The following is a 10740-nucleotide window of genomic DNA, read 5'->3' as shown; positions in this document are numbered from 1 at the left end:
AAAAATTCCATAATTTACAAAAATATAAATATCTAGACTGCAATGTAAATTTAAAAGTTTACTTATAAATTACCAATCATAGTGATTTTAATGTTACCGTAAGTGAGGAAATAAACAGCATAATCTATTAAGAACAACAAATTAAAAAATAATATCAATAATTAAGATGAATTGCATTATCTAAATGTTTTATAAAAAATCATAACATCTAAGCACTAATTGAACTACGTTAGTATCTAGACCTTTTAGGGTACCACACTCAAAATAATTTCAGAAATAGATAAATAAAGGTACATAAAATGAAAACAAATACTAGATTGCAATGTAAATGTAAATGTTTAAATATAAATTACCCATGTCTAGTTATTTTGATATTGACATTTGCGTCTAGCCATTTTGATATTATTATTAGTGAGGAAGTAATCTACACAATCAATTAAGAACGCCAAATCAAAAATATATATCAATAATTAAGATGTACTGCATTTTCTAAAATTTTATTAAAAAATCATAGAATTTAAGCAATTATTGTACTACATCAATAGAAAAATAGAAACACAATAAATAAAAATAAAAAGAAGATAGTTCTTCTCACATGAAAGTAATTCTTCTCATTGAAAGAGCCAAATCCTTCCTGTGGGGACCGACCCAGAATAACAAGTTGGCTGGGCCTTGGGCCCGTCCGAGGACGATCCTGTCCGAGGAGATGTCGCGGCCCATAATCCCTGCCCAAGCCAACTGGGCGAAGAAAACACGTCTGAGGAGTGATTCCTCCTCGGACATCCCAAAGTCCAGATCAATGATGCATCCTAGTTACTATAGCCCTCACCCCAAACGCATAAAAAGAAAGAAGGCTCAAAATATCCCAGCAAAGGCTATCACCACCACATTAAATGCACCACAACTACTCTCCTGGCCGCATTAATGAAGAGAAGACCCCTGAACAGTGTTACCTTGGTCACTGCAACTCACAAAGAACTGGTAAGGGCGTCTGAAGGGATAGGTGCTCAAGTAGGGGTTTGGATGATCAACAAGTGTAGGGCCCAGATGATAAAAGAGGGTCTATATCATATGTAAGAGTCCCCCAGAAACGGGGACGGAAAAAAAAGGGGAGGAGAGAAGAGAGAAAAGAAAGAAGTCATTGTATGAAAGCATGTCCATGAATAGAACTTCCACTTTCACATACATTTTCTTGATTTACGTTTCTACATCCACTAAGAACATGCAACGAACCGTTTGAGCCAACTGGAACCGAGTTCTTCAGCCCATACTCTACAAACTTCATTGTGTGGGACTTCTTGGGCCAGGGCCTAATCGTCCAGGACCGGGTTAACGGAAATCGTGTCCCTACAATTGGCACCGTCTGTGGGAAGAACTAGGGTATCAGCTAGCACAACGGTTGAGCATGGCAGAATTAGGTCCACACCAGGAGAATCCTCACCAGGCTAACTCCCAACAGACACAACCCGTTGAGTCCCAGAGGCAAAATAACCCTGCCAACCCAGGCGGCAAAGGGAATCATGAGGGAAGTGTGCATACTATCCAGACGAGCCAGAGTCACACTCGGATAGGTAGTCACGTATCCCAGAGGCGAAATAGTCATCAGGCCATGCAGCGAGAGATAGATGACCTGAAAAGGAAGTTACGACGCGTGCAGCGAAAACGATCTCCTTCTAACTCAGATGAGTCCTCTAATGGGGAAGATGCGAGTTACCGACGGAGGTCAAGGACCCCCCCCAAGTGAAACCTTTTCTTACGAAAAGGAACCATGCCCTGTACGGAAATATAAGAGCCCATCCAACAAGGGTTCGGGAAACGATGCTATGAAGAGGGCACTAGACCAGGTTTCAAGGTCACCCTTCAAGTATAGAATCGAAGGGGCTAAGTTGCCGCGACGCTTCAACCAACCAGCGTTCGCCATCTATAACGGCCGAGCAGACCCGGTAGAGCACGTGAGCCAGTTTAACCAAAAAATGGCTATCTACTCGCAAAATGAAGCCCTGATGTGCAAAGTCTTCCCATCCAGCTTGGGACCAATGGCGATGAGGTGGTTCAACAGCCTGAAGACAAATTCCACAGGCTCATACAAGCCGCTCACTCAGGCTTTCTGCTCCCGCTTTATTACAAACACCAGAGTCCCTCGACCCCTCAGTTCGCTATTGTCCTTATCCATGCACGAGGGAGAGACCCTGAAAGCATATTCGGATAGATATTGGGAGGTGTATAACAAGTTAGACGACAACCATGATGATGTTGCTATCAGCACGTTCAAAAGCGGTCTCCCCATCGAGCATGGCTTAAGGAAATCCCTCACTGGCAAACCAGTTGCCAACGTTCATCAGTGGATGGATAGGATCGATAAGTACAAAAGGGTGGAGGAAGATCAGCTGCAATGAAGGGGAAAGGAGAAGGTCACTCCTCCCAAAGCAAATGATTTTAGGTCGGAACGATATAACCATAACCAGCCGAGGAGAGATTTTTCGCGATAGGCTGGACAGAGCAACACGCAGACGGTGAATGTCGTATTCAGGGAGCCAGTACAACAGGTGCTGGAGAAAGTAAGGAACGAGCCCTATTTCAGATGGCCGGGAAAGATGGCTGGAGACCCTTCCAAACGTAACCAGAACCTGTACTGCCACTACCATCAGGACCATAGGCATACCACTGAGAATTGCAGGAATCTATGGAATCACCTAGATCAGTTGGTCCGAGAAGGGAAGTTACGTCACCTTCTGCACCCCTCGAACGGCCATCCCGGTCAAGCAATACAAGAGCCTCGAAAGGATGTGTCCTTAAGACCCCCCACCGGAACGATACATGTCATCCTCACCGCACCAGGAAGAACTGGGCCACCCCTCCCTAGGGTACTGGCTGTTGATCGGCTCCCCTCCGAGGACAGGCAAAGGGAACCCAAAAGGTCAAAAAAGGGAAGCTCTTTGATACTAGGATTCTCGGACGAGGATAAGAGAGGAACTATCCAACCTCACGACGATGCCTTAGTGGTTACGTTAAGAATTGGAGGCTTCGATGTGAAAAGGGTGTTAGTAGACCCAGGAAGTGCGGTAGAGATAATGTACCCTGATCTATACAAGGGGCTAAACCTGAAGCCGGAGGATTTGACAACTTATGACTCCCTCCTTATCAGCTTCGAAGGGAAGACTGTTACGCCAAAAGGGCAGATCAAACTACCCATACAGACTGGAGTGGAGGTGGTGGAGGTAAATTTTATCGTGGTCGACGCTTACTCACCCTACACCGCGATAGTTGCCCGGCCATGGATCCACGCCCTGGAAGCCGTATCCTCCACACTTCACCAAAAAGTAAAATACCCATCCAGAGGACAAATAGAAGAGGTTCGTGGAGATCAGGCCATGGCCAGGCAGTGTATGGTGGCCGCCATCCTACATCGGTCCCATGCCAAGTCCTCGGCCCCTGAGAGCTTATAGCAACCAGCCGCCTCGGCAAGGTAAGGCGATGGGCTAGCCGAGGAGATAAGGTGTGAAAGTTTAGATAAATTCGCTGTCAACAACGCTCCGGAGAAGTTTTTCCAGGTTGGCTCCGAGTTGCCTTCTCAAGAAAAAGAGGAACTGGTCAGATTTCTCAGAGGAAATGTCGATGTGTTTGCATTGGACGCCTACGACGCCCCGGAAGTTGATCCTAGCCTTATTTGTCACCACCTGAATGTTAACCCCTCTTCCACTCCGAAGAAGCAGCCACCCCGACGCTCCTCAAAGGAACATGCTAGTGCCGTAAGAGACGAAGTGGCAAAACTGAAAAAAGCAGGGACTACTAAAGAGGTCTTTTACCCCGAATGGTTGGCAAACACGGTGGTGGTAAGGAAGAAAACAGGGAAGTGGAGAGTCTACGTGGACTTCACAGACCTAAACAAGGCGTGCCCAAAGGACCCATTTCCCTTACCTCGAATCGATCGATTGGTGGATGCAACCGTGGGTCACCCTCGAATGAGTTTCCTGGACGCCTTCCAGGGCTATCATCAGATACCCCTTGCATTAGAAGACCAGAAGAAGACAGCTTTCATGATGCCCATCGGAAACTATCACTATAAGGTGATGCCGTTTGGACTAAAGAACGCAGGGTCAACCTACCAAAGGATGATGACCAGGATGTTCGAGCCACAGCTGGGAAAAATCATTGAGGTTTACATAGACGATATGGTCGTAAAGAGTAAAGTGGTGTCCGAGCACGTGAAAGACCTTGAAATAATCTTTGCTGTCTTAAGGGAGCACAAGCTGCGGCTCAATACTTCCAAATGTTCATTCGGGGTCAGGTCTGGGGAATTCTTGGGGTATATGGTAACCCACAGGGGAATCGAGGTAAGTCCCGATCAAATCAAAGCAATTAACAGCCTACAGGCTCCTCGGAATCCGAAAGAAGTGCAGAAGCTCACTGGCATGATCGCAGCATTAAACAGGTTCATATCACGATCAGCGGATCGATGTCGACCTTTCTACCTCTTGATAAATAAGTGGAAAGGGTTTGAATGGTCGGAGGATTGTGTTCGGGCCTTCCAGCAACTTAAGGAATACCTATCACGACCACCCATCATGTCCAGCCCTGAGGCAGATGAGGTGCTGTTTGCATATGTCGCTGTAGCTCCCCATGCTGTAAGCCTGGTACTGATACGGGATGATAATGGGGTGCAGCGACCGGTTTACTATGTGAGCAAATCATTACATGAGGCCGAGGTGCGATACCTACCTTTGGAAAAGGCAATTCTGGCGATAGTACATGCCACCCGGAAGCTCCCTCATTACTTTCAGGTGCATACGGTCATCGTTCTAACTCAACTTCCCCTTCGAGCGGTGCTTTGAAGCGCTGACTACACAGGAAGGATCGCCATGTGGAGTGCGCTTTTGGGGGCCTTTGATATTAAATATATGCCCAGATCCTCCACCAAAGGTCAGGTCCTCGCAAACTTGGTAGCGAAGTTTGCTGAACCCTCTGTAGAAACAATGACCGAGAAGAAAGACATGGATGGAAAATCGGTTGGTACAATTTCAGCAGGGGGAACCTTGCATTGGAAGGTCTACGTGGATGGCGCAGCCAACTAGAGAGGATCTGGAGTTGGGATAGTTTTAATATCGCCAGACGGTGCTGCCATTGAAAAATCACTGAGACTCAGGTTCTCAGCTACGAACAATGAAGCCGAATATGAAGCCTTACTTCAAGGGATGACGATGGTTCAAAGATTGGGCGGAAGGGTAATAGAAGCATTCTCGGACTCCAGATTGGTCGTCGGCCAAGTGATGGGTGAGCTGGAAGCTAGAGATGCTAGGATGCAAGAGTATCTAGGACAAGTCAAATGCCTACAGACGAGTTTTGAGTCCTTCAATCTGACGCACATTTCCAAGAGTGTAAACACCCATGCAGACTCGTTGGCCACTCTCGCCACGTCCTCAGCGCATAATCTGCCGCGAATGATCCTTGTCGAAGATCTAGTCCAAGCAAGTCCCATTAGAAGAAACCCGGCCCAGGTCCATCAGATCAGAAAGAGTCCCAGCTGGATGGACCCCATAAAAAACTTCCTCCAAAACGACATCCTACCAGAGGGAAAATTGGAGGCCGAGAAGATACGGAGGAATGCTCCTCGGTTCTGGCTATCGGAGGACCACAAACTATATCGACGCTCCTACTCTGGGCCATACCTACTCTGCATACATCCAGAAGAATCCGAGTCTCTACTTGAAGAGTTACACGAGGGGATTTGTGGAAGTCACACCGGAGGAAGGTCGCTGGCACACAGGGCACTCACCCAAGGATACTAGTGGCCGAACATGCAAAGAGAGGCCCAAGAATACGCTAAGAAGTGTGATCAGTGCCAGAGATTCGCCCCAAATATCCACCAACCCGGAGGAGTCCTCAACCCTCTCTCTAGCCCCTGGCCGTTTGCACAATGGGGTCTTGATATTGTCGGTCCTTTCTCCAAAGCTGCGGGAAACAAGCGATACATAATAGTCGGAACCGATTACTTCACCAAATGGGTGGAGGCTGAACCTTTGGCCAAAATTAGGGACGTGGATGCCCAGAAATTCATCTGGAAGAACATTATTACCCGCTTCGGGACTCCGCACACACTCATTTCGGACAACGGTTTCCAATTCGACAGCAAGAGCTTTAGGGAGTATTGCCGCAAGTTTGGGATCATTAACCGATACTCCACTCCCGCCTACCCCCAAGGAAATGAGCAGGTCGAGGCCGTGAACAAGGTCATAGTGAATGGACTGAAGAAAAGACTGGATGAGGCAAAGGGGAGATGGGTAGAAGAGCTCCTACACGTCTTATGGACCTATCGAACAACGCCGCGACAGTCAACTGGTGAAACCCCCTTTTCGATGACTTATGGGGCTGAGGTCGTGCTCCCAATCAAGAACAACTTTCCCACACTGAGGTCTAACTCATTTACCCCAAACAGTAACGACGAGTTATTGGGAAGAAGTCTAGACCTAGCCGAAGAAAGAAGGGAAAAATCAACGATCCATATGGCCTATTATCATCAGAAGCTAAGACAAGGATATGATGCCAATGTTAAACTGCGACCTTTAGGTCCGGGTGATCTCGTAATGAGAAAGATTCTCAGCAGCGCAAAAAATCCCTCTTGGGGCAAGTTGGGGCCCAATTGGGAAAGACCGTATCGCATCACATTCGTGGCTGGGATAGGCGCTTATTATCTAGAAGATTTGGATGAAAAAACTGTACCTCAACCATGGAATGTAAATAACCTAAGAAGATACTATTATTAATGAAAATGGCTTCACCCATGTTTTGTTTCATGATTATCCTGTGCCCACTAGTCTATTTACAACTATTCATAGTTTTAAACAGAACCTAAGTCCTGCATGGCTCCTCGGACCACAGACTTAGGGGAAATTATTACTTATGACAATTTATCCAAGTTTTAAACAGAACCTAAGTCCTGCATGGCTCCTCGGACCACAGACTTAGGGGAAATTATTACTTATGGCAACTATTCATAGTTTTAAATAGAACCTAAGTCCTGCATGGCTCCTCAGACCACAGACTTAGGGGAAATTATTACTTATGACAATTTATCCAAGTTTTAAATAGAACCTAAGTCCTGCATGGCTTCTCGGACCACAGACTTAGGGGAAATTATTACTTATGGCGACTATTCATAGTTTTAAACAGAACCTAAGTCCTGCATGGCTCCTTGGACCACAGACTTAGGGGAAATTATTATTTATGACAATTTATCCAAGTTTTAAACAGAACCTAAGTCCTGCATGGCTCCTCGGATCACAGACTTAGGGGAAATTATTACTTATGGCAACTATTCATAGTTTTAAACAGAACCTAAATTCTGCATGGCTCCTCGGACCACAGACTTGGGGGAAATTATTACTTAAGGGAAATCATTTCAAGGTGTGCACGCAGTCTAGCATCATTGCAACCCTTATTCAAATTCGCTACACGACATCCTTTTTATCTCGACCGTTTATATTTATTTATATAATTGCAAACTTTAATAAAGGGATGGTACTAGCATACATCCATAGAAAGCAAAGAGAACATTCTATATTAATATTCCGAGGTCAATACAAAGAGAGGTCCTTACAAATGAACACAAAAACAGGACGACTCTCATTCAAAAAAAAAAGGGGAAGCACAAAAATTAAAAGCCTAAAAGCTAAGCCTTAGTAGGAGGATCCTTCTTCTGCTCTGGCTGAGGAGGAGGAGCCTCGGAGATAGAGTCCATGGCAGGATCCTTCGCTTTATCAAGCACAGGGACGGCATCAGGCACCGCCAAGTCCTGCTCAGAAGCCACTTGGGCGCCATCAGGATTCTCTCGGATCTCCTGAGGATAGAAGACGTTCTCGGGCAGTCTCAGCACTGAATCCGCAGGAATTCCTGCAGCATCAAGGGCGTGAGCCCATGAGATGCTGCAGTAGTCCCTACACACCTCGGGGATCTCCTCGGATAGTCTGGCCTCTGTTTCTTGGATCCCGAGCTGGTGAGAAGCTTTCTTTTCAGCCTCTGCAGCCTCTCGGATTAGCTGGGCCTCTTCTTTAGCCCGCCTCGTCTCATCCCCAGCTTTTTGCAAAGCGGCCTTAAGTTCCAGTACATTCTGCTTCTCAGTAGCAAGACTGGTTTCAGTTACGTACAATTTCTGGCACTGATCCTCTGCCTGGGTTTCAACACTCTTCAGGCCAACCTCCGCGCTTTTGCACTGTTTCTCCGACTCTTTGAACTTCTCCGTCAGTTCAAAGATTTCTTGCTTGAGGAACCCCACGGTCTTCTCCACCTCAGCCCGAGATTGAACCTCAGCTTCAGCCAAGCTGCGGTTGCTGCGGCAAAACTCCTCAGCCACAAACACTTGCTGGGTGATCTGCCAACAAAACAAAACTAGAATTAGGATAGAATGCAACAATGTTGATGGCTTAATAAAAGGATGCAAGAAGGGCTTACCATCGCAAGGTCCCTCTTAAGGGACAGAAAAAGCTCGGGCTGGGAGAATCGCTTGTAGGCCTCTATATCCCGAGAAAGGAGCACTGGCTGCTCCAGGGCCTCAGCTATATAACCCGCTCTGCCCCTGTTGTACTCTCGAACCGAGGCAGTATAGGGGATAGCGACCCCATCCAGCTCCATCTTCGGACTCCATGCACGGGGATTAACGCGCACCTCAGCCCGATTTTCCTCATCCCGGCTCTCCGTGGAGTTAGCCCTCTTACTCCTCTGTCCCCGAGTGGCTTTCTGCTGCTTGGCCGGGCGAGGGGCCACTTCACCCTCCTCAGGAACGTCAGCCGGCCTCTTCTTTTTTAGGTCAGGGTTAACCTTGAGGCCAGGGTCGAAAGGAACCTATAGGGTGATTGGAGGAGGGTCTTGGTTTTGTGCCTTAACAGGCGCCTTTGAGGACTGACCCTTTCCTCGGCTGGACATCAGTTCTCGCAAAGATTTTCCCTTACCAGCCATATCGCCTACTTCCTCGTCTAAAGAATCGTCCGAGCAAGTTATAATGACTGGGCCGCCAGCCACGGAGTTGCAATCTTGCTCTCCTTCAGGGTCTGAGAGCTCAACTACGGGGGCTTTGTCAACCTCCTCCTCAAAATAAAACTCATCTATTTCCTCTTCAAGGGAAAGACGAGATGATTCGGCCTTTTCCTCAGCTGGCATGGCGACTTCAAGGTCTTCTAGAGGCAGTTGCACGATCGGTGGAGGATCCCAAACTCAAGGTAGCACAACTGGCTTAAGATCTACTCGGGCCAAAAACTTAGGCTGGGACACGTCAATCCTAGCTAATCGGGGGCTACCGGCTCTAATGGCGTGGCCAACGGGTTGGAAAGCACGGGTTAGTGGTTGATAGCCCAAAACCAAATGACACGCACGCAGCTGCCCGTCCTTGTGGACGTAGATTTCTGACCTTAAAAGATAATTTAGGTCCGAAACGTTCACGTGGCTCAGCCTGGGAGCAACCAAAGCTTTATCTGCAATACAGTCGAGAAAAAAATCAGAATTAAACTAATAGATTTATGACAAATGGAAAAGAGAGTAAGTCTAAGAAGCTAAGCCCCTTCCCTAAAAGATTGGGCCTAAAGGCGCCGCACCTGGGGTTCCTGCCTAAGTTGGACAATGAAGACCATCGCTCCATTCTCCTGAGGCAATGAGGAAGTCATCCTTCATGGTCTTATTGGATATAGGGAGACAGGAGATTAGCCTAACCACCTCGGATTGAGATTTAAGGTAATACCCTCCATTCTCTACGTAGTGGCACTCGTACATGCGTACCACATCATACCAGGTCAGACCCAGACCCATTCGCTCGTTCAAGACATCTATGCAGCCTAGTACCCTGAACATGTTTGGAGCGCACTAGTGTGGCGTCAACTTATGGTGGAACAAGTAGTCCCGGGTAATCCTACGCATGGGGAGTGTCATTCCCCCTTGTATAAAGGCAATCATGGGAATGACCACTTCACCCACGCCTCTATCTAACAGTACTCCTTCTGGGGGATAGTACCGCAGAACCACCCCCGGTGGGATGTGGTATTTTGCCCTAAAAGCCTCCATAGCAGCCGGAGTGTCTACTAGTTTTTTGAATCTACCCATCTAAGCTGAACTGGAGTAATGAAAACAAAGACCGAGGAGAAAATTAAAGTCCGAGGAGAAAATCGAAGCGACAAAGCAAATGGAACTTACAGATATCTTCACAAATGACCGGTGAGGTGATCGAAAATCTCTTCTAGGAAGGACGCTTCGCAGAAACGATTATGGAGATTTGAAGGACGGAGGCGCTCAAGGATTTCTGGGCGCTGGAGTTCTCTGGAGCTCTCTATTCTGATGTGTGGATAAAAAAGAAAAAAGGAGCCTCTTAGGCGCTTTATATAGCAGGAGGGAGAGAGAAAAAATCCCACCCGCTCACGAATTCAAGGAGCAATGCTGGCTGTCAGATCCACATCTCGCAGTTGGATGAAGGGGACATAAGTTGTCTAGAGTAAATGGCCGCGCCTCGTAAATTGTGACGCGTCAAAAGTAAACGCCCATGCATGCGAACCAAGATTTCATCCGTTCCATCCTTCATAAATGTCAAAACCCCGCTTTTCTCCTCGGAGGGAGATCAAAACCGGAGTTTTGAGGGGCTATTGTAGGGACCGGCCCAGAATAACAAGTTGGCTGGGCCTTGGGCCCGTCCGAGGACGATCCTGTCCGAGGAGACGTCACGGCCCATAATCCCTGCCCAAGCCAACTGGGCGAAGAAAACACGTC

General features: G+C 47.3%; 1 protein-coding gene across 1 annotated transcript; it reads right to left on the bottom strand.

Moving 5' to 3' along the window:
• Positions 1-7666: 7666 nt before the first annotated feature.
• On the bottom strand, positions 7667-9150 carry LOC126705239 (uncharacterized). The gene is made up of 4 exons (XM_050404140.1): positions 8878-9150; positions 8446-8835; positions 7940-8365; positions 7667-7834 (listed from the first exon to the last, which is right to left on the bottom strand). The coding sequence occupies exons 1-4, from the start codon at positions 9148-9150 to the stop codon at positions 7667-7669; spliced, it is 1257 nt and encodes a 418-aa protein (XP_050260097.1).
• Positions 9151-10740: the final 1590 nt, after the last annotated feature.

Source organism: Quercus robur, chromosome 11 (assembly GCF_932294415.1).
Source record: "Quercus robur chromosome 11, dhQueRobu3.1, whole genome shotgun sequence".
In the NCBI taxonomy this organism is placed as follows: Eukaryota; Viridiplantae; Streptophyta; class Magnoliopsida; order Fagales; family Fagaceae; genus Quercus; species Quercus robur.
The sequence above is the reverse complement of the archived record's forward strand: the minus strand, read 5'-3'. Positions and strand labels throughout refer to the sequence as shown.